We start from the raw sequence: 24,903 nt of genomic DNA, 5'->3' as shown, positions 1-24,903 counted from the left end.
CTCCTCTCCTCTCAGATTCATGTACTGGACAGAGTGGGGCGGCAGGCCTAAGATTGACCGGGCAGCCATGGACGGCACCGGCCGCATCACCCTAGTGGCCAACGTGGGCCGGGCCAACGGGCTCACCATCGACTACGCCGAGCGCCGCCTGTACTGGACCGACCTGGACACTACGCTCATCGAGTCATCTAATATGCTTGGTAATTGTCTGGCTTTTAAGGCTATTTTAGTACAGAACTAGATAAGCTGTCTGGTTATATGCCTGTTGAGAAATGCCAATGCCCTTCCCTGTATTTTGAGTTGTGTTCTCCACTTGCCTTTATAACTCTATATGGAAACACAGACCCAGTAGGTTTAGATGGGTACACTCTTAAAACGAATGTGTTGAAAACAACACAACCTGCATTGTTTTTAACACATTTCTATGTCCAGATGGAGACAACACCGTTTGTGTTTCCTTTTTTTATTTGTTACACAATATGTGTTGAAAACAACACAACTTGCATTGTTTTTAACACATGTCTGTGTCCAGATAGGGACAACACATTAGTTTTAAGAGTGTAGTATAGTGTGAGTGGAAATAAATGTAGAAATGTGTGGGCTAATAATAGAACTCTTGCTGAGTGAAGACATGAACTACCACTCTGCACCACTCACAAATTGTACCAATTTAAATAATGACAAAATGAGCAAACAGCGCTCTCCTAAAGATACACCCACCCATATGGAGTTGGGTTGGTGTTTGGCAGTATCTCCTTTAGTGTGACGGCTCCCCCTCCAAACTCTGCGTGATACACACACACACATACCCATACACACAAACACCCATATACACACACACACCCATGGAGACACACACACACACCCATACAGACACACACACACCCCAACCCATCCTCCAGGTCATCGTCACCGTTTCTCCCGAGACTCCATCACAAGCACATGCATGATGAGGGCCCTTGTGCAGCAGCTGGCTCTCCCGATACACACAATGTGTTCCCAATTAGCTCATCATGCCTGCCTAGCTAGCTGGCTGGCTGGCTGCTGCTGTATTGGGCTGAAGACAGGATAAGGGGAAGGCGAGGGGTAACATCAAAAGGGCCCGAACAAAGCCTTTTTTGCGCTAATGTGTTTGCAGACGGACGTTGGTATGTGCTAGCGTGTCAGTCTATTCGGAATGGGCTCCAGAAAGCCTGCTTGAAATTGTTCCACTATTAGCTCTCTGTGGCTAACGGCTAATGCGGAGTTGTTGTCAGCCCAGTGGCACAGCCCAGCTGCAAGTGTTTAAAGAAGATTAGGAGGGAGAGTGAATGATATGGGATCTGTGTTTAGCAGTATGGGAAAAGCAGAGTGTGTTTTGTGGGGGAGGTTTGGGCAGTTGTGGCATGGCTGTTCAGAGGCATAGTGCTGTTTGCTTTGCAGAAGCAAAGACGAAAGCATTAGGACTGCATCCAAATTCAGTCTCAAAAACTGATGTGGTTAGGACTTTCTAATCTATGAAAATAGGTCAGAAAAAGGGTATAAAGTATATAGATTAATGTAACTGTTGCGTACACCTGTTTTTTATGTGAGTAAAAAAAATGTATTCCTTCTTTCATGTATTGGTAATTTACCTGGTTTTACGTTTTCATTTTCGTGTTTTAAAGCCTTTTGGGTATGTTGGGTATGAGCTTGAGGCATTTCAGAGCAAAGTGTAGACTGTTGCTCTCTTGCTTTTTAAACATTTAACCACACATAAGCATACTTATGCACAAATTGAAGGTGAAGTGATCCAATCCATGCCTACGTGGCATGTATTGTTGGTAGTCATTTCTCTAAAAAAAATTATTTATGTGGTCATGTATAAACAGTTCATAAAAATAGCAAATAAATAGATAGATTTTGAAAATGGTGCGTTATTGATCTAATGTTTCATTTTCATCTCCCCTCAGGTGGCGATCGGGAAGTCATTGCGGAGGACCTGCCTCACCCGTTTGGGCTCACCCAGTATCAGGACTACATCTACTGGACCGACTGGAGCCTGCGCAGCATCGAGCGGGCCAACAAGACGAGCGGGCAGAACCGCACGGTGATCCAGGGCCACCTGGACTACGTGATGGACATCCTGGTGTACCACTCGTCGCGACAGGGCGGCTGGAACGCGTGCGCCTCCACCAACGGCCACTGCTCGCACCTGTGCCTGGCCGTGCCGGTCAGCAGCTACGTGTGCGGCTGCCCCGCACACTACTCACTCAACTACGACAACAAGACTTGCAGTGGTGAGCACACACACACACACACACACACACACACACACACAGACTCACAGGTACTGTGTAGACTGAATCTTCAGATTCAGCACATAGCATAGCAGTACATACATGGTATAGTGTGTTATGTGCATATCCTACATTCACAAACCTGAGTAGGGCTGGGCGATAAAATGATAGCGATATGTATTGCAATAGACATGTAATCAATATCAATAAAAAATGCGTTCGATAGAACATTCAATAATTAAAAGCAACACACACCTCCCGTCTTACTTTGTCAACTCAATCCCGATGCAAATGGAAAAGTATTTTCCAAGACTCAAACGAGCCTGTCCCAAGGAGAAAAAAGTATTCATTTGAAACTTAAACACACGTGGGGAAACTAACCAGTAGACTTACTATGATAAACTAGCAAATTACTTTGTTTACAATATTTCCAGGCTTCAACCAGTGCTGCTCATTCAGACTTATGTGCACAATTATTTATTTGAGTGTTTTTCATGATTGTGTTGCTATTTCTTATCCCTGTTTGCGTTGATTGATAACTGAGGTGATTCAAATCAGAGGAAGGTTAAGTTTAAATTAAAAGTGTTTAAATTGAACTTTTTTCCCCTTCTGGTCCTTATCTGAAATAGTTTTTAAAAAAATCTATAATTATTGATATCGACCGATATGAAATACTTATATCGTGATAGTTTTCAGCCATATCGCCCAGCCCTAAACCTGAGTGTACGATATACACCTACATATACATCTAGATACACACCTTTAGACCTTTAGTCCCCATTTAGAAGTGAACAGGACATACTGAATTCTAGAGATACCATAGCTTTTGAAATGTGTACTTGCGTGCAGGGTACTGTTATGAAACCAAAGTTTAGTGCTTTGACACATGGACCATCTATCTCAATAAGACTGTCAAACGCAATAACAGTCAGACTGGATTTCAGACCTATGACCCATAGCTATACAGTACAGTGAACGTTAACTATAAAGCTTGCTGATGTGTAGATTGTGCTTTTGTTACTTTGTAACATTTCTTCCGAGACAACTGAAAAACATGCAGCAGGGAGAGCTTTATTGCCACGATACAACCGCGCACACACACACACTTGCTTTCTCTCTCTCTCTCTCTCTTTCTCACACACACACACACACACACTCACACACAAACTCTTTCTGTCTCTCTCATACACACACACACACACACACACACACACACACACACACACACATACTCTCTCACACTCACTCACACACGCGCACACACACACACAAAGTCAACACAAGCGTCCTTCATCACTTCTGAGGTTTGCAGACGGGCCGGTCCGATCCAAAGTAAATGGCAGTACAGAGAATGGCTCCCCGAGTCCTCAGCCTTGTCTCGCTTCGGAGACTTAGAGACTAAACACTCTCCCATGTGTTTTGGGTCAAGTCACCCTGATAATTGAAACCACAGCTCTCAGTGCTGATTCACATCAGTTGGCTCATTGCCCTTATGTAGAGTACAATGGACATTCATATTTCTCTGAAATATATCATAATCTCATATTTCTCTTACAGTTTTTTAAATCGTAGGGTTTTTTTTATCTTCATGTAAAAGTGAAATATACACTTCAGCTTCTCTTGATTTAATTTGTCAACATGAAGTGTTTACAAACACTTTTTTTCTATCCGAGTTTACATTGATGGCAGTTATCACTTGTAATTGTAAATTTGTTATCAGTGTCATTCGTGTAAATTACTTTTCCATGGTTTTGTGATTTCAAATGAAATTGTAGGAAGAGTAGGTGTTGCTGTAGGAAGAGGAGGTGTTGCTGTAGGAAGAGGAGGTGTTGCTGTAGGAAGAGCAGTTGTTGCTGTTGTTGATGTTGGTTGTGGGAGTAGTAGCAGTAGTAGTGCCTGTAGATGAAGTAGGTGTTGGTGTCCTCCATGTGCCATGAGTCCTACTCTGAGCGCACATTGTTGTGAGACTACACTAGGGCATTGCCACGTACGTCTCGAGGACGTCAGCTTTTCAGCATCACATCAACTTAATTGGATTTGTTTTGGAATGCTTACTGGCTGGCCGACGGTGTAACTCGAGAGTGTTCTTTTGTTGTCGTTGTTGTTTTTTCTTTCTTTCTCTCAAATTGGCCAGACAGGAGTTTCAAACCACTGCACTCTGGCTACAGAGACGAAACCATGCATCATGATGATGATGATGGTGGTGGTGGTGATGTGGGGCGGTGTGCAAGGGGTTGTGCAGTCCAGCCAATAAGCTTCTGCCCTGAAATGACAACACAGCCAGAGCAGGACAGTGGTGACCAAACCATCCGTCACGCTTGTGGTAAAATAGAGCACAAGTTGAGATCTAGAGCTGGCATGGCCTTGTCAGTGGTGACTAGACTACACCCGGGGCATGTGGCTGAATGATAGAGGCCAATGCAGCCCAATGGAAGTGTGTGTGTGTGTGTGTGTGTGTGTGTGTATATGTTGTAGGGCGCTGTGTGTGTCTGTTTGTGTGTGTCTGCATACATGTGACGTGTGTGTGTGTGTGTGTCTGCATACATGTGACAAGTGTGTGTGTGTGCACACATGATGGGGGGGTGTGTGTGTGAGAGATGGGGGTCTGCAGTGCCGCCTGGTTGAAGATTGGAAGCAGCAGGAGCGGGCGCTGGGTTGAGCATGTGAACCAGCGGCAGGGTATTTTCTTTTTAAAGCCCTTGTGGTCAGCCGGGCCCCTGCCAAGTTGGCAGGCGCAGCACGAACCTGAGCCCAGTGTAAGCTCTCGCTTTGCTCCGCCGCGGTGTTTGACATAGTAGAAACACTCTTTATAATCACCCCAGGACTCCCGCTGGGGGGGGGGGGGGGGGGGGGGGTTTGAGTTTGGTGAAGTCAGTGGCTCTTGGGGCCTACGAGTTCTTGCTTGCAGGCAGAGGTGAAAGGTCAGACTTGTGGTGACTGTACCTGAAGCAGTGAGAGGAGTGTGTGAAGTTCTCACCTGCGCATGTGGTACACCCCCTTAGTTTGCTCAAACAAATGGTTCTTTTAGTGTCTAGACGCTTTGTACCCTCATATCCTCTGCCCTCCTCACAAACTAGAAACGTCAACAAGTCGACATTGTGGAAGAAATTTAGCTTAAAGGTCTGTAAACACTAGCCTGGCTTTTCCCATGCTGCCTTGCGCGCCTAGGCAGCCTGGATTCCATGGACTTTGGTTCCTTCGTCGAGGTGAAAACAATCACAGAACGAAGGGGGGGACAGCAATACAATGACGACACACTGAAGCGGTTATGAGCTACGTACAGATGCATTTGATAGACATATGTAGCGCCCAATAAACGGCTCTGGGCATTCGTAAACCATGTTTCAAATACGAGAAAATGAACATGTAGTTCCAAGACCCCATCTCGATGAGATGAGGTCTGACGTTAGCCAGGCTATGTAAACATGAGTTTGAAATAACGTTTTCTCGGTTGTAGTTTATTAATCTCTGCGCAGAGAGGTCTCACAAGCATCAGGCAATCAGGATACATAGACAAAGTCTGTGCATTCAAGAGACCATCAGTTGTTTCTCACGCACACATTTATACCTCGCACGGTATCATAATCTCATTGTATCGTTACCCCTTCTCCACACACACACATGACTTGGTCAATACAATGGGTTATTTAAGAACTAAGGACATGAACATTTCTAACATCATACAACACATTATTTGCCATCTGAACATTAATTATCGGAAAAGAAGTATCAAATAATAAGAACTTTTAGAACTAGATTAGTTTCCGATGGAAGAATGAAGTCGCACTGCAATAGAAGTATCATTTATAAGGAACATCACAAACTAGGTTAAGCTTAACAGAAGAGTCCATTCAAAAGTAAGATCTTACAGAAACAAAGTATCAAAGTATCAAATCAAAGGTTAAAGTCCATCTTTGGTGGATGTTGTGAGGGGGAAATGAGTCACAGTTCTCACCTGCACATGTATGCCCTCAATCTACACAAACAGAGGTGTACTAGGGAGGAAAAACTTTTTGCCCTTGTATCCAACTTTCTAGGAACTTAACGATTCCTTTTCTTCTCTCCCTCTCCTCTCTTTCTTTCTCTTTCTCCCTCTCCTCTTTTTCTCTCTCTCTCTCGGTCTCCCTCTCTCTCTCCCCCCACCCTGTTGTTCTTTCTCTTCCACACAGCCCCGACCTCCTTCCTCCTCTTCAGCCAGAAGACAGCCATCAACCGCATGGTGATCGACGAGCAGCAGAGTCCCGACATCATCCTGCCCATCCACAGCCTGAAGAACGTGCGCGCCATCGACTACGACCCGCTGGATAAGCACCTCTACTGGATCGACTCCAAGCAGAACGTTATCCGACGCGCCCAGGAGGACGGCAATCAGGTTAGGCACCCCTACTGAACCCAGATCAGCCAAAGCATGCAAACAAAGCATGTTGTCTTTGGACACACAAATACCCATGACCTTTTGCTGCCATGGAGACTTACCTCATGTACAGTAGTTCTACAGTATCAAATAGATCAACTTTATGGTTCATCACAGGGTATTTTGTCACCACACAATTTGCAGCCATTATCATCAAATAATGTACTCGTTCACAAAGTAGTTGTTTGTGCCTACTGTGAAGCCATATAACATGGCCCTAATAATATCACTAGGTAATGCACAATATAGTGAACAAGTGCAAATTCAGAACACATGATGGAGTCACAGAACTCGCGGTTTGATTGACACTGCCTTCCTCCAATGCCCTCCTTCCAGAGCATGACTGTGGTGTCCAACTCGCTGGGCGGGCCCAACCTGGGGCTGCAGCCGTATGACCTGAGCATCGACATCTACAGCCGCTACATCTACTGGACCAGCGAGGTGACCAACGTCATCAACGTCACGCGCACCGACGGCACCCGCGTGGGCGTAGTGTTCCGTGGCGAGCACGACAAGCCCCGCGCCATCGTGGTCAACCCGGAGCGAGGGTGAGGCCCCTCGCTTTTTTCTCTCTCTCTCGCGCACGCGCGCTCACTCTGTGTTTGTCCATCACTGTCTTTCTTCCTCTCTTTCTCAGTCTTTCTGTCTGTCTATTCTGTCATTCTTTCTTTTTCTCACAGAGCCAATGTCCTTCGCCATAAGTTCAACTTGGGTCACTGTCGCTTCCTCTTGGAGTGTTCTATCCGTCTCTCTTTCTCTCTCTCTCTCCCTCCAATTTCTCTCTCCCTCCATCTGTCCGTCTGTTTCTCTCTCAGTCTCTCCTCCGTCCTCGTTCTGCCGTTCTCACAGAATGAGCATCCTGTTCCATTTCTGTCCCTTTTCCAAGAGTTCATCTGGAGGTCACCGGTGCTTCCTCTTGGTGCTGTCGGTCAGGAGTTTTTTATGTGCGTCTGTGTTTTCAGCACTCCGTGGCCGGTCCTCCCCGCTCGTTTGTGGCGAAGGGCATCGTCAACTGGCTCATCAGAGTAGCCGTCTTGGTGCTGGCCCGGGGGGGGTCCTCTGACGCACCGAGCCCAGAGTGCTGAAATCACAGTGTGATTTTGCCAATCTGCAGCTATTCCCTCCACTGTGTTGTTGAGCTTCGGCGTGTCGTGACCCTCTTGTGGTCGGAGGGAAATAACTATTGCGGAACCTCAAAATTGCACATCTTCTCCCCACTTCCATGTGCAGATGCTGTGCCTCGAGCGTACGCACGGAACGCTCGAAATCCTTCCAGCTGACACATCTTCTCCATTTTGCTTTTTACTTCCATTGCCCTCTCACCGAACCCCATGCCCTTTCTGTCTCTCTCTCTCTCTCTCTCTCTCTCTCTCTCTCTCTCTCTCTCTCTCTCTCTCTCTCTCTCTCTCTCTGCCAACAGATACATGTACTTCACCAACCTCCAGGAGCGATCGCCTAAGATCGAGCGGGCAGCGCTGGACGGCACTGAGCGTGAGGTTCTATTCTTCAGCGGCCTGGTCAAGCCAGCTGCCCTCGCCATCGACAACGAGGCGGGCAAGCTCTTCTGGGTGGACTCGGAGCTGCGGCGCATCGAGAGCAGTGACCTATCAGGTTAGTCGGCCATATCCACAGAGGAACGTGATTGGTGCCCCCCCCCGTTTCCCCTACCAAAGCCAAAGCACTCAATTTGAGTCCGGGGAAATAGAACAAATAATAAAACAAGACCTAGTGGAAAACTGGATTAGTGTCTTACAGCTTCATAAAAAAAGAACATTCATTTCCTTGCTCTTGAACCATGTCCATTGGCTGCTCCAGCCGAGATGATTGTTTTTATATGTTATTATATCAGAACAATTGGGTGTTGTTGATGGATGTTGCATGCGAAGGGGCCATGAAGCTGTTGGGGCCCAGTAGTTGTGTGCTTTCTTTGGCCCGGCCCTATGGCAGGGTCTCCTGTATGTGAAGAGCGATGCTCAATTATTATGAATCATTGACACTCAAGCCCAGTCATTTGCTGCGGGTTAAAGAATGGCTGTGTTTTCTAAAGTGTAGACACCATTTTAAGTGTATAATATACATCACCCCAGACCACTCGCTTAAAGTGAAGTGCAATATTGACGTTGGCCTTGAGGAATACTCTCAGCCTCTCTACTCTAGAGAGTGTGTGTGTGTGTGTGTGTGCACTCTTGTGCAAGAGGCCAATGTAAATCCTGAGCGAGGTTAACTCCTGCAGGCCAGGGTCTATAAGAAGGGAGAGAGGTGTTGGGAAGGGATGGAGCGTCCCTACTGACCGGGCCTGAGTGGTGCACCACACACACTTTTACACAACACACACTCATACCATCTACTGCACATACAGTACATGGCTCATATAGGCCTACTCATACATACACACATACATTACATGGCTACACTCACACAATTATACACACACACACACAGAGAGAGAGAGCGACAGAGATCCATTGGAATGGCAGTCAGCTGCACCCGGGTTAGGGAGACGGCGAGAGTGGGCAGGGGCCGTGGCAACGTGAGATGCCTGTGCTGTCGCCGGGTAAACAAACAGAGCCGATAAACGCCAGGCTGTCCCTCACAAGCTCCAGGCCCACGGGAGATTTGGCGTTCTTGTGGTCGGGCAGCAGGAGGGCCTGTCAGAGGGGTTAGGAACAGAACACCGAAGCCCTGGGAGGCCCACCACCTCCAGCGGATAACACTCAACCACAAAGCATTCAGCTCAGCTGCCTAGCGCTACATACATATTTATTATTTATTTATTTATCTATTTTTATTTATTTATTTGGGGTTTACTTCGCCAGATTTGACTAAACATTATTGACTGTCTACATGAAAGGTCACCAGAGGTTCGTTATGCCATATTTAATGGCTTTTTTTGTTTATCTAACTATTGTTTTATTTAGTCATTTGGATAACACAACAGAAATACTCGTAAGGCCCACGGCACCTGCTGCTACTACTGATGTTATTTAGTGTTCTTATATCAGTTTGTTTTACTGTAAGGGGATCTGTGTGGGGTTTTTTGGAGCTGTTATTATTTCTGGGAAGAAGTGAGTGTGTGGCTCCTAGAGGGAGAGCGCGCAGGCCGGTGGGTGGCTGAGTGATGGCGTGCTAGAGGAAACGATGAGAGGTGTGTTTTACTCATCTGCATGTGGGTGGCTCCGCTCCGTGCCGCGGCTTTATGGCATTCACTCAGATGCAGAGGAAACAGAGAGGGCTAGAGCAGAGGGACTTCCACTGTTACACTCAACCGTGTGTGTGTGTGTGTGTGTTCCTTCAGTATGGTCACTGGGTCTGAAGAATTTAGAAGTGATGTTTTTGAAAAGGGAGTGGTGGGAGACATAAATGCTCACAGTTTACTATTGGGAGTGTGTGTGTGTGTGTGTGTGTGTAAAAGAGAGAGAGAGAGGGAGAAAGAATTGTCAGCTGTAGACAGTCTGTGAACCAAGGCGTGGACAGCTGTGCCGCTCGCCAACATTGTCGGGGGGAGGTTGAGTCAAAGTGCAGACGTCACACTCACCCCTCACCCCCCACCCCCCATTGTCTGGGTCCCTGGCATTTCATCACTCGAAAGTCCTATTCTCATCACGCAAGGAAGACATTTCCCCTCTCCTGCAATGCATTAGGAAGTTATGCAAGCCATCTGCCGTTGCCAGTGCCTGTAAATCCATGTCTCTTAGCACAACCTTGATTCCCCCTCCAGATATGCGCCGCTTTCTAACGCTCAGTTTTGTCCTCGGTTGCCCCCCGGTACATGGCGTGGTCCGCCGCCCAAACCCCCCCCCCCCCTCCAACTCCCTCCTCCTCCTCGTCCTCCTCCTCCTCCTCCTCCCCCACAAAAAATAAAACTCCTCCAGCCTGTCTCCTGTCAACAGTTTTCCCTCCTGGTCAGTTTCCATGGTTCCTGATCTCTCCCTTCCTCTCTTCTCTCCTCCTCCTCCTCTTCCTCCACCCGTCCTGATTCCCTCCATCCTCATCCTCCTCCTCCTCCTCTTCCTCCACCACCACCCGTTCTACTCTGTGACCAGGAGCGAACCGGATCGTGATTGAGGACTCCAGCATCCTGCAGCCGGTGGGGCTGACCGTCTTTGGCGACCACCTGTACTGGATCGACCGGCAGCAGCAGATGATCGAGCGCATCGACAAGACGACGCGCGAGGGCCGCACCAAGATCCAGGCGCGTATCGCCGCCCTCAGCGATATCCACGCCGTACAGGAGCTGGACATGCGCGAATACAGTGAGTTGGCCTATCTTTCTCACACACACACACACACACACACGCCCACATTGGAAGAGAAAGCACACAAATAACCCTCCTCTGTTCCTTAAATTGTTTTAAAAATGCCCCAAGTTGTTTTAAAATGTTAACTAATGGAGCTGAACTAATCTGGAGATATACACGCACACATACGCACACACACACACACACACTCACCCCACTGCAGAACGTTGTGTATAGCAGCCATTGCCTTTCCATTAGCGTTGTTTGTTTCTTGCCTTGTGTCAGCAGAGTAATCAGAGTTCAAAGGGTGGCTCAGCCAGAGACATAGCAGGGTTGCACATAGCATAGAACATTAGAAAGGATAATTGCCCACACGCTTGCACTCATACAAACAAGGAAGGATATTACTGTCAATGTTGACAGTTGGCACAAGACGAAAGAACTGATTTGAACGTGTTGGATGTTGAAGAAAGAACTCCTTGATTGATTTTTTTTTTTTTTTTTTTTCTGAAAACTTCCCGTCTCTCCTCCCTTCCCCTCTACCTTTCCCAATTTCTCTCTCTCTTTCTCTTTCTCTCTCTCTCTCTCTTTCTCTCTCTCTCCATCCCACAGGTAAGCACCCGTGTACGTCTGAGAATGGCGGCTGCTCTCATATTTGCATAGTGAAGGGAGATGGGTCAACGCGCTGCTCCTGTCCCGTGCACCTCATGCTGCTGCAGGATGAGCTCACCTGTGGAGGTGCGTAAGGCCATCACACACACACACACACACACACACACACACACACACACACCTACACACACCTTTTACACAGTCCCACACAGACAAGCCTTACTGAACTCCACTTAACCACATCAACACACACCAGTGTTGATACATCAGGACAACGGTTACAAACAAAATAAACAGCCCTTATCTGACCATACCATTACCATGCTCACACTACCGAACATCAAACATTTTAAGGGACCATTCCAAAGCCCAGTGGGCCTTGTGTTCTTCCCATTGTGATTTCATGTTTCATTTGGAAGAAATGAATCAGACTGGCCCAGACATTGCTTTTGAAATAATAACAAGCCCACCATCATATGCAAATAAGCTTGTGTTAGTCTATTTAGCATCAACACAACCCTCTTGTCCTCGTTTAGGGTCTTATGCATAAAATGTAAAGCACATTTAATTTGTTACATGTTACAAATTTGGCACATTGAATGACCCCAATATGATTATGTGCTCTATGAATAAGCTTAAGCTTGAATTTGAACTTGAACTCCTGCAGAGCCACCCACCTGTTCGCCGGAGCAGTTCCAGTGCAGGTCGGGCGAGGTGTACTGCATCCCGCAGGCGTGGCGCTGCGACGGCTATCCCGAGTGCGACGACGAGAGCGACGAGCAAGACTGCCCCGTGTGCTCCGAGAGCGAGTTCCAGTGCGACAGCCGCCAGTGTGTGGACCTATCGCTGCGCTGCAACGGCGAGGTCAACTGCCAGGACAGCTCCGATGAGGACAAGTGCGAAAGTAAGTAGGGTGCCCCCTACTGGGCGAGACTAAACTGGTTTTGACCGGTTGTGCCAAAGACAGCCAGGGACACATTGGTCGAAAGTGTTGAGCAACTGCTATAGTATCTAGAGAAGCCTGGCTTAGTCTGATAGACAGAAGTAAAGTGACTATTCCACTACTTAACTTGTACGATTTAGGTAACCATGGGTTTCCACACTAATTTCACTTTGCCGTCTCTTCCCCTGCCAGTCCGCTGTGCTCCCGACCAGTTCAGTTGTGCCAACGGCCCGTGCATCGGCAAACACAAGAAGTGTGACCACAACATGGACTGCACAGACAACTCGGACGAGCTCGGATGCTGTGAGTGTTACCAACATGGGCATACCTGTGCTTAATTGTGTTCCTACAGCTGAACTGGGGAAACCAAGGCACCATTATTACTTAAGTCTAATTGATCATCATGGAACCCAGATACAGATAATCTGTACGGCAAGTCGGTACATTTATACCGTTTATTTATTGTGCAAATGTACTTGTCGCTGTGTACTTTTCTAATTGCAACTATTTTTGAACTTTAGCGCATTGAAGTTAGTTAACATTTAAGGTCCACCAGATTGTTCGAGATGCTTGAGGAATGTGCAGCATTTAAGGTTTTGTTTGTGTCTCCCTCTCCAGACCCTACAGAGGAGCCATCGCCCCAGCCCTCCAACACCATCAGCTCCATCGTGGGGGTCGTCTTGGCGCTGTTTGTGGTTGGCGCCGTGTACTTTGTGTGCCAGCGGGTGCTGTGCCCGCAGATGAAGGACGACGGCGAGACCATGACCAACGACTTTGTGGTCCACGGACCCTCCTCCGTGCCCCTGGGATATGTGCCGCACCCAAGCTCGCTGTCGGGGTCACTACCGGGTATGCCCAGTGAACTACATCTCCCAGAATGCATCATTTGCTGGTGTAGATCTGTTCTGTTCCATCAGTTCCTGTGTTAGGGAAGTACTCTCCCCAGACAATTTGTTGGGACATTGCAGACACTACATGTAATCGACATTCTATGTGATATGTGTTCGATGAACCATAAAAAATTGCTACACAACAAGCATGTCTAGACTGAAGTGACTAATATAACATTCTAGTGTTTTACTACTTAAGTCAGACGTCATGTGTGAAATGTTGGAGGAGCTTTGTCTCACAGCTCCTCTTCCTTGGTCTCTTCCTCTGGGCAGGCATGTCGCGAGGGAAGTCGCTGGTTGGGTCGCTAAGCATCATGGGTGGAAGCAGCGGCCCTCCGTACGACCGTGCCCACGTGACCGGCGCGTCGTCCAGCAGCTCCTCCAGCACCAAGGGCACTTACTTCCCTCCGGTACGCCAGCCTTGCACTAGCCTCGACACACAGGCACCCACACATGCAGTCATACAGACATGCAGATGCACACAGCCACATACAGATGCACACACTCGCACATATAGACACACAGTCCCACATACAGATGCACACACTCGCACATAGACACACACTCGCACATATAGACACACACTCGCACATATAGACACACACTCGCACATATAGACACACACTCGCACATATAGACACACACTCGCACATATAGACACACACTCGCACATATAGACACACACTCGCACATATAGACACACACTCGCACATATAGACACACACTCGCACATATAGACACACACTCCCACATACAGATGCACACACTCGCACATATAGACACATAGTCCCACATACAAACATACACCCTCACACATACACATAGAGATACACATGAACGCACAAACACTATCCATATACATGTGTGTACACACACACACACACACACACACACACACACACACACACCAATCAATGCATAAACCTGACGACAGTGGCATCTCTGACCATACCAACTGGTCTTGGCTATTGCTAAACCTTTTCTGTTTTCTGTCCATACTTGTTGACTGTCCACCATATCCACAATCCTGCTTTAATTCCGTGCACCTCACAAATAAAGCCTGATGCAAAAACACTCCTACGCTCATATACACTCATACACTGACTCTGAGCCAGCCCACAAAACTTGGCTGTTTTGTACATCGCACTCCACACATAAAACACACACACACACGCACGGTATAGCAAAGCACACTCATGGGAGAAATATGCTATCCGTGGATGACTCAAACCCACCCAAGAACACAAAATGGGGAGCGTGTTTCAGTGTAATAAAAAGGGTCGCAATTTCTCTAAACTGTTCCACCTCCCCCGCGCCTTTTGTGCGCTCATTTATTTTCGCCTTTTCTTTTCTTTTTTTAACGACCCTGCTGATTGCCGTGATGGTGGTGTTAATGTCTGAAACGGCGTCGGCTGCAGTTATCATATACGGGGGGTTTTTATGAAATCTCCCAACAGCGAAGCGCTGGTGAAGCAGAAACTAGGGAAAAAAACTGAGAAGATCAGTGGAATAAGCCCCTGTGCTTTAGTGTAGAACATTTAGTTTCTGCAGTAAAAAATAAATATGTGAAATAAAGCTGAAGTGCCATGCTGAATAAAATGGTGGGAAACCTGGCTTATTGTTCTCTCTCTCTCTCTTTTCTTTCTTTCTTTCTTTCTTTCTTTCTTTCTTTCTCTCACTGACTCCTCCACCTTGCCTCCTCTCTACTTTGTTCTTTCTTTCTTTCTCGTTCTTTTGCTTTGTTTCTCTCTCTCTCTCCTACAGATCCTGAACCCTCCTCCCTCTCCAGCCACGGTGCGCTCTCAGTACACCATGGAGTTTGGCTACTCGTCCAACAGCCCCTCCACTCACCGCTCATACAGGTACACACCTCTCCTCAGTACAGCGCGCACACACACACACACACACAAACTGTCACAGTCTCAGTACAGACAATTCACTACGACGACGACGTCGACAACACCCACACACACACACATACACACAAACTGACACGCTCTCAGTACAGACAATTCACTACTACGACGACGACGACAACAACACGCACAGAACCCACCACCAGGTCATGTGACCCTCTCCACAGTCTTTCTGAACTGTTTTTCAGCTTGTATGTCCGTACCAAAGGGCTATGGAGCATGTTGAACATGTTTTATGAACTTGTTGATATCATCCGAACTGAAACCACCATCACCACACGAGGAGAGAATGAGGAGTTGTCCGCTTGCTTGTGCTCCAAGGCAAATGGAGTCGAATGTGACCACACATAAAACGGTTCAGTGAGATGAGTCAGTCAGTATCACTGCCTCTGTCTGTCTGTCTGTGTCTGTCTGTCTGACTGACTGACTGCCTGTGTGTGTCTATCAGTCTTGTCTGTGGTGTGGTGAAGCCTGTTGCTGGTTTTACAGTTGTCACTCATCCCTTCTGACTCATTCTGGTGTGCGTCCTGGTCATTGCTGGTGGTCCAGATGCCGTGTGTGCGTCCAGGCCTCCCTTTGGAGCACGCTGGTGCCCACTGCGCCATCAGAAGACCCGCTGATGCAGTTTCAAATGCCCATCAGCCAACCCCCAACACTTGTCAGATGTTGGTGCACTAATAGTTGCCAATCCCTTGGCCCCTCCCTAGTCCGCTTCCTCTCCAATGCCCATCACCAACCCCAACACTTACCAGATGTTGATGCACTAATGGTTGCCAACCCCTCGCCCTCGCTGGTTCGTTTCCGGTGCCCAGTGTCCCTGCTCTTTACCCTCATGCCAAGCACACCTTTTCCAAATCAGTGGAATTTGAAGATTCTTGATTGGTTAAGTCTGGGGTTGTTCCCCTTATCAAGAATGTCAGTGATTTATCTCAGTTGGGCATGGAAACATTGGAAACTTTCGAAGCAAGGGCAGCTGCCATAAGCAGGATTGCAAACTACTGTTCCAACCAGAAACCAAGAACATGGTTCCTTGGTGGGACTGCGGAGGTGAACCCTCAGACTTTCCGCGTAGAACCATTTTAAGTTCCTTCAGTGCTGTTCCCACAAGGCTTCCGTTTTAACATTCCATATGTTATCTTAATGCGAACGTTCAAGCATTGTTATCTTATGTTATCTTAAATAGAACGTTCAAGCATTGTTTTTGTTTTTATTGTTGAAAGGGTCTATAGTGTGGTGACACACCCATGAGGATCTTTTCTTGTGTTGCCCCCCCCCCCCCCCCCCCCCCCTCCCTTTCATCTGACTGTGTATATGCCTGCGTTTCACTACAAGATGCTTTGAGTGAAAACATCTGCGGGGTAACAAAATGCAAATGTGCACACAAAGTCAAAGCCGCATAAGAACCGTTTCTAGATGTGCAGCCAAAGGAGGGGGGGGGGGGGGGGCACTCTTTTCTTTTTCGCCTGAGCCAATTTCCCATAAACCCCCTCTCTTCGTGCGCTGAGTAATGATTGTTTAGCCAACAAACCATGCCTCTCCTCCATTTTGGTGGTCCAGCAGAGAGGTCTGCTGAGGATAGTGTTTATGGACGCCCCCCACTCACTCACACACACGCACACACACACTACTTTGGAAAGGCACTGCTCGTTCCGGAGGTAGATGGCTCCGAGATGACTAACGACGGAAAACCGTGGCCGTTTTTTTTCCCTGACGCGCTCCATGCGGAGAAATAGTTCTGGTTTTGGGAACGTAATCAGAGCTGGTTTTGGACGGCGGCTCTGTTGTTCGGCTTCTCTGTGAGGCATTCCTCCTGCACATGCAAACGCTTAAAGCGCTCACGATTCACCCCCACCCAGCCCCCCAACACACACACACACACACACTACCCTCTTTCAGTAAACTACATGGGTGCCGTTTCCAAGCAAACCACTGGCCTGTCCTGACATGGTCTGGTCTGCCTGCTCACTGTCCAGCAGTCTCGTCTCATCACCGACCCAGGGCCTCTTTCCACTGCAAGTTTGGAGACAAAAAGCTAGAGAGCTGTTGAATTGTTTTGGTTTTTTTTTTGTCTTGGTGTTTTGTTGTCTCATTCCTTTGTTTAGCTTTCACATTAGCGCTTTGTTGCCTTGTGGCCTGGGTTGTTTCTCTGTCACTTTTGATCGTTCTTATTCAGTCTCTTTTTGTCTGTCTTTTCCCCCTGTGCCCCCACCCAACCCCCCCACCCTCCTCCACCCAAACTTCAGGGTCTATAGCTATCGCCACTTTGCCCCACCAACCACCCCATGCAGCACAGACGTGTGCGACAGCGACTACACGCCGGGCCGCCGCGTCCCCCACCACCACCACCACCACCACCGGCCACCGGCCGGCGGCAGCACGGGCACCGCCGGCTCCGCCGCCTTCGCCAAGGGCTACGCCAGCGACCTCAACTACGACTCGGAGCCCTTCCCGCCGCCGCCGACACCGCGCAGCCAGTACATGTCGGCCGAGGAGAACAACTGCGAGAGCTGCCCGCCCTCGCCGTACACGGAGCGGAGCTACTCTCACCACCTCTACCCCCCCGCCCCCCTCGCCCTGTACGGACTCTTCATGAGCCACTCCGAACGCCAGCCCCGCTGCACTGCCGCCTCACTGTACATAATAACCCCCCCCCCCCCTTCCCCAAAATGGTGCATCTTCGGACTTTGGTTTCAAAGAAAGAGAAGGATAAAGAGCACGTGAAAGGCGGGGTGAGTAAGAGACGAGCATAAATGGCGAGAAGTCAAGTGGACGGACCTGCCTATCGGACTTGGTAGGAGAATCCTGTACTGCTGAATGGGAGCTATGGAGAGGTCTTTCATCCAAGAAACGTGTAGGTGGGCACACTTTGAGCGGGCAAGACATTTGTACATGTAAAGAGAGAGAAAAAAGAAAAACAAAAGCATATTTATATATTTTCTATACAGCGTTTATTGGTTCTGCCATAGAGGTTTGTATTAAAAAAGAAATTTGTACACTTTGTTTTTATTTTTGTTTTTTTTTTATTTGTATTTTTTTTTCTTTTTTTCTTTCAACTTTTATTTTTCAAAGAAAAAGTTTTATGGAATCCTCACACGATAACGTTGCCTTAATCCATGAGAAAAACAAAAACAAATTAAACTACCTTCTTTGGAGGCTGAAGGACTCAGAAGTGCACGAACAGAGAACAAATCTAAAGAGCGAATTGAGAGGGGAAAGCTAACAAAAACAAAAAAAGAGCTGTTTTTCTTTTTTCTTTTAAGTAGCCTTTCTGATGCCAAATACGACACACACCAATGTGTAGAGGGATGGAGGGATGGGAGAGGTAATGGAGGGGAGAGGGCGCCCTCTGGTGTTGCCAGGCCGCTCCTACACTGTGCCATTCTGCAACAGCGGCAGCCATTTTGTCAGCAGGGTTGCTGTGTGATGCAACCAGTAGCCGGGCAAGCTGACGCTCAATCACCAAGTGTCAGAGAGGGAGAGATGAACGTTTTTTTTTTGTTTGTTTGTTTTTAACGTGTCTTTTTACGTTTTAGATGATTTTAGTCACTTTCCCTCATGAGCCATAAGCTGTTCTTTTTTTAAAAAAAAATGTTTTGAACTGGAATTCAAATCAGAGTCCTAAACCCTGCAAATCGTCAGTTCTGGAGCAATAAAAGTTAGTGTGAAGGCACTGGTCTAGCTGTGGACTTCGAGAGATCTCAAATATGAGAATTACAATCAAGTGGCAAAACACTATAGGCAACACCATGGAAGTGGACGACACTTCATGGATTGTGCTTGTTGCGAAATCTTGAGGTTGATTGTTGGTCGCAGTCCAACGCACACTTCGTTATTGAAGACTGGTGCAGGTGTTGTCATCTTCTCCCAAGCAATCAACTAAAATTTTCCCAGTTTTTTTTGTTTGTTGATTTTACTTTTTTGTCATACTTTTCCTTGGTGTGCTGGATTACAAATCATGACCTCGTGACCTTATCTGGTGGGCCAAGACTCAAAGCACATCACGTTCCTCACAGCATCCCTGTCTCTCAGACCTGTTTGCTTTTTCTGTCGACTTCACCTTGACAAAACAGTGTTGTTTTCTTTCTTTCTTTCTTTCTTTCTTTCTTTCTTTCTTTCTTTCTTTCTTTCTTCTTTAAATTCATCCAATCCATGAACAAGTTCTTGTGCCTGACCGAGGTTTTACCAGTTGGTTTACTCGTGGGCTGTTTTTCAAGGGAAAAAAAGAGAAAGAAAAACTGAGGCAATCAGTGCCCAGTGGAAGAATCAAACAGAAAAAAAAACATTTTAATATTTTTATACCACATATTGTGTAGATATCATATTTATAAGCTATAAAGAAAATCATTGTAAATCTTTTCATGGTATCCTTGCAGTGCTTTTTGTTCATACTCTTCTCCGGTATATTCTGCAGTCTATTTTTCTACTAGAAAAGGTCTGTCTGTAAAGTATGAAGACAATCTGCGATGGACCATTCTGTCGTGATTTTACATATCCACGTTTGTCTGTCTCGTCCTGGCCCACAACCTTACTGCATGCGTCAGCTCAAGGGACCGTTGTGCCAAAACCCAATTTGTACAATCCTTAGACCAGTCTCTCTCTCTCTCTCTCTCTCTCTCTCTCTCTCTCTCTCTCTCTCTCTCTCTCTCTCTCTCTCTCTCTCTCTCTCTCTCTCTCTCTCTCTCTCTCTCTCTCTCTCTCTCTCTCTCTCTCTCTCTCTCTCTCTCTCTCTCTCTCTCTCTCTCTCTCTCTCTCTCTCTCTCTCACACACACACCAATCATGCATGTGTGAGTGGGTATATGGAAATTTCCATGGGCCATGTCTTTATTGTGGGATTGATCTCTGAATGTGGCAGCCTTTTTTTATTATGAATACTGCAGCTGTAGGCCATAGGTGACTGCATTGTTTGTTGCCATTGAACGGGCTGCAACACCTGATGAGCTTTCGTACCTCTTTTCTCATTTCGTTTTGTATTTTCTTTTTTTTTTTTTTTGTCCTCAAAAACTGGACTTGATTAATGCGTTGTCCCAACAATCCTGCCTTTCCTATCTCTGCCCACTCTGCCCTTCCTCTATAGTGTGTGCCTGTTGTTGTTCTTGTTGTTTTTGTCATAGTTATTGTTTCTGTTGCATCTCATTTTCTTGTCAGACTTGTCTTGGCATGGATGCTCTGCTCTTCAGAGAGCGTTTCCTTTTGGTCTCGTACAGCCATGCCCACCTCCAGGCACTCCTTTGACTCAGTCCGGCTAAGTGAGCAGGCTTGATGGCCCAAGATGAATACGTACCTGTATCTGCCATGTGATAAGATGTGTTTTTTTACGGTTTGCTTCTTGCCGAGGTGAGGAATTTTGGAAGGGTGCATACTGTATGACATGAAGAACATTTTTGGCAAGTGAAGGCCAGATGCCAACATAAGGATAGGATAACTGAGCGTTGGTCAAGGAGCATTGGACTGCTTTTGTATTGTTGTTTTTTCTTTGTGTTTGTCTGAGACGGGTTTCTCATTGATGCAGGAGAAGCCATCTGTGTGGCCACTACTTTCGAGTTTTTTGTGTTATTTTATTTTTAGTAGGAGAAATCAAAAGGCATCACACCAGAAATCTGGCTGCCTCTCCCTTTCTGTTGCCAGTCTCCAGGGTTTTATTTTGGACTTATTTCTTTTTTTTTTTAATCTTTTTTTTATCTTTTTTTTTTTTTTACTCAGCTGGAACATCCACATCACTAAGTTTTGCTGCTGTCAACCACCACCAAAAATGACTTCAGATCAGTTTGTGGTACAATCATTAATGTAACGTGTGCGTGTGTGTGTGTGAGAGAGAGAGAGTGTATGTGTCCCAAAGCCCCCCCACCCACAGCCCCGACCCTGACGACCCTTTAAACATTTTTGCAAGGGCTTCTGGGTACAACCTGAGAGTCACTGGTCCGTCGACCACAGTCAGATCAAACCAGCATTGCCAGGAGAGGTTCTCATTTTCCTAAACTGCACTTTACAGGAACTCCTGCTTAATTACAGGTACAACGAAACGCAAAACTGAAAGAATGTGTGATTGTGTGTGTGTGTGTGTGTGTGTGCATGCTTGTTTTTTGTGTGTGTGTGTGTGTGTGTGTGTGTGTGTGTGTGTGTGAGTGATTGATTGTGTCTCTTAAGAATGAGAGACCGAAATCCCATCAAAGTGCTGCCAATTTAACTCTTGGATGTATGCATCATGGTGTCTGCGAAATGAAATGTAGTATATACACAAACAGAAAGAAACTGGCATCCAAAGGTGTGAAATCATCAGGATAGAAGCACTGCATCCTTGGGCGAGCTGATTGGTGTGCTCTCTTCAGCTTTAGCATTTGGAACTGGACAAGTTGAGGATTGGGAGAATAATGTAAAATTGGCATACAGAGTGCTGAAAACGATTTGGAAAGCTTGTAACGGAAGTGGGTGTTGAGGGGATGAGAAGCAAGTGGCCGTAAGTTGTTCGATGGAGTAGCCTATCGTGGGTAAAACCGTACAAAAAAGCACTTTTAGCTCCACCACGTTGGGAGGGCTACAGTGGAATCTGATGGAGGGGAAACGGAGGAGAATTAAGTCTCGTTTCGAATCGAAGAGTCGGTCACTCATTCATTTTTATACCATGGTGCTTTGCAAGGATGTTTTTTCAAGATGACCAACATTTGGTTAGTCATGCATTTAATTTCCACTAACTATTTTGTACATTGATCGCTTTACATGTAAAACGTTGTATAAAACAGACTTGTACAGCCCATTCAATAACTACTATAAGCTGTTGTAACAAATGAAATGTTGATTTTTTTAATAAAAATGAGTGAACTTTTATGATGTATAGTAGTCTTTGTATTTTTCTCTTTTGGGTCCTCACATCACAGTCTCACAAAATTACATCACTGTAAAATATGTGAGTACCGAAACTTTAACTTCCATTAAAACGACCTAAAACTGTCAAGCAAGTTGATCAGTTAAAACCTACTCTAGGGCGCTTGGCTGTATGTAGTACTTGAATGGGTAGGCTGCCTGGACAATTCATTTTAGTAGTGCTACTGACCTCTAAAACTGAATTGAATTGAACTAGGGAAGTACATGTATAACACAACTCTCACTGGATACTGAATATAGAACAGGTTTTTTGAAAGCATTTAATTATTGCATATTGCAGCATTCAGCTTGTCCATAGTTTAAATGTGGTAGATGGTTAAATTATAGTTTCTTATTATAATGCACTGGGACTCTACATGGGATTCTCAAAACAAGAACATCAGATGCTCATAATATAATGCTTATAGTTATCAAAAGCCATAGGCAACCACTGGACGATGTAGAACCAGTAGATGGCGCCACTGATTAAAAGTATTTCCCCTCATGAGGATACTCTGCCCTCTAAAGGAAATGGTATACTCTATACCATTTGCTATTTTGCACTTGGGTTGGAGATGTATCAGGCTTTGGCAAAATCTTGCTCCGATCATTTCTCTCTGGTAAAAAGACCAGTCACCTTAGCTCACAATCAGTAAGTAATAATAGTACATTGACAGAGAATTTTTATCATCAATTCTTACAACTATGTCACCTGACACTGGTATGACTTGGAGTATAGACATTTCTTGTAAATGTTACACATTGAAGTGTTTATGTAGTCAATACCTTTTCCCACCTCTAGGAATACTTCATTTTCATTATTTAGAATGAGTTGAAGTGGAATGTATCTGGAAATGTATTGAGCATAAATCATTTCTTGTATTTATATAAGTGAACATCTGAACCTATGAGTGTATAGATCTTTGAGTTGTGTGTATGTGTGTGTGATTGATGGAGACAGGAGTAGTGCAGTACTAAGGGTACTGAGGGTACTGTAAGTTATGCAGTGTATCAATTCTCAGCGCTGATCAGTTCTTAGAGCTTTCTTGTATGTTTTAGAAAGTCTAGCCTTCATATCTAGCAAATCCCTCAATGAACTGTCTGTTTATGGAGTCTACATTCATTTTTATGATGGGATATATGGCACATCTTTTACATTGCATTTTGTTAAGTGCTGTGCTCATCTTGGAAATACTGCATTTAGTACTATGAAGAAAGTAAATGTGCTTGTTAGTTTACCAAACATAATGTATTGAAGACCTTTGTACAAGAGTTCTAACTAATCTACAACCAAATAGTTTGTAACCTCAAGTGTAGTGCAGTAAACCTTCCACTTCAACCTAACTTGCTACTGAGCAAAAATGTCTCTGACCAAACAAGCTCCCCGTCAGTAAAGCGATACGCTTGTTCTCCGAATCTCACTTTGCAGCGCAGAGTAAGGGAAAGCCTGGCAGCTTGTTTATTTGGTGAGCCAAGACAATACAAGGGTATTTAGTCTAGTGAGCCTTTGAAAGGGGAATTAGAAAGCCCTCTATCTCCTGCTGTGTGTGTGTGTGTGTGTGTGTGCGTGCGTGTGTTTTCTAGCTCTTGGTCCACAGGCAGGCCTTGTGAGGCCCTGGTCTGGTTTGGTTTGCTTTGTCGAGGGGCACACTGAAAGGTTGATGATGTCACCCATTTAGTTTCGGGGAGTGTGTGTGGTGGGGTGGGGGCTTGAATCTCATTCCACATCTCTCTTGGCATTTGTGTGTGTGTGTGTGTGTGTGTGTGTGTGTGTGTTGGGGGTGGGAGGGGGGGGGGGCGTTTCAGTAGTGGAGCTCAAGAGAACGAGGGGGCTGCAGCAGAGGCGTTGCCTGGCAACGACTCCACTAGAGAGGCCTGGAGTTCTCTTTCTCTGCCTCCTCTTCTGTCTGCCGTCTCTTCTCTCCGCTCAGCTGTTCCGAGAACCCTCGCTCTCCACAGCCTCGGTCTCCAGCACTAATCAAGCCCTCCGCCTCTGCCCTGGACGCACACTGTGCATCACTCCACTCAAAAACACAGCAGGCACGGACAGGACGAACTGAACCTCTCCTCGCCGCCCGGTGATTACAGGACATTTCTCCCCCTCACAGCACCGACACAGGCCGTGATCGAGACTAAACGGCAGAGATACGCCATGGGAAACGTTGGCCTCAACTTTATGCTCAGATAGATGTACATTTCATATCAGCGGCCTACATTTCGTAATATGTAAGCTAGTTAGAATTAAGGTTACTTAAAGTTGTAGGCCTATTATGTTCAGTTATGTTTAATGTAGAATACTATTATTCGTTACTTATGTAATTAGACTCGAGTGAGGACACTTATTTTATGGTGTTACCAAATTCCCCAGTGAATCCACGGTTGGAGCCATGTCAGCCTCCTGTGATAGTAACCTTACCGTAGATCAGATGCATTCCTGGGGAATAAGGTGGTGGTGTTGTCCCTGAGACACCGATGACTGAGCAGCCTCAATGAGTGCCTCCCTCATCACGAGCACTGGTGTCTCCACTCACAGCCGTTTCTCGGAATTCATGGACAGGCACATGGACTAGATGATGATGCAACGTAGGGTCACATGTACACAGAGCCGACCCTCTCCCACTTTATCCTCTTCATTTCCCTCCTCTTCCTCTGTTGTGGTCTTGGGGTGGGGGATGAGGACAGGAATGTGGCTCGACTTACAAGCATGAAATAAATGACAAAGCTCTGATGAATTATATTATAATATAGGCTAATTAATATATTTAAGTCACTT

At 46.3% G+C, this 24,903-nt stretch overlaps 1 protein-coding gene across 1 annotated transcript in view; it reads left to right on the top strand.

Annotated features, from left to right (window-relative positions):
• Positions 1-18,849, top strand: part of lrp6 (low density lipoprotein receptor-related protein 6) — a 62,107-nt gene extending 43,258 nt beyond the window's left edge. The window contains 13 exon segments of the mRNA XM_042078698.1: positions 16-200; positions 1,932-2,258; positions 6,428-6,630; positions 7,009-7,220; positions 8,093-8,283; positions 10,716-10,925; positions 11,523-11,648; positions 12,190-12,426; positions 12,658-12,768; positions 13,084-13,314; positions 13,629-13,765; positions 15,120-15,217; positions 17,515-18,849. Coding sequence (XP_041934632.1) covers positions 16-200; positions 1,932-2,258; positions 6,428-6,630; positions 7,009-7,220; positions 8,093-8,283; positions 10,716-10,925; positions 11,523-11,648; positions 12,190-12,426; positions 12,658-12,768; positions 13,084-13,314; positions 13,629-13,765; positions 15,120-15,217; positions 17,515-17,992 — 2,746 coding nt within the window. The 3' untranslated portion in view covers positions 17,993-18,849.
• The last annotated feature ends 6,054 nt before the right edge of the window (positions 18,850-24,903 follow it).

The sequence above is a fragment of the Alosa sapidissima genome, chromosome 22 (genome assembly GCF_018492685.1).
Source record: "Alosa sapidissima isolate fAloSap1 chromosome 22, fAloSap1.pri, whole genome shotgun sequence".
Lineage (NCBI taxonomy): Eukaryota > Metazoa > Chordata > Actinopteri > Clupeiformes > Clupeidae > Alosa > Alosa sapidissima.
The sequence above is the reverse complement of the archived record's forward strand: the minus strand, read 5'-3'. Positions and strand labels throughout refer to the sequence as shown.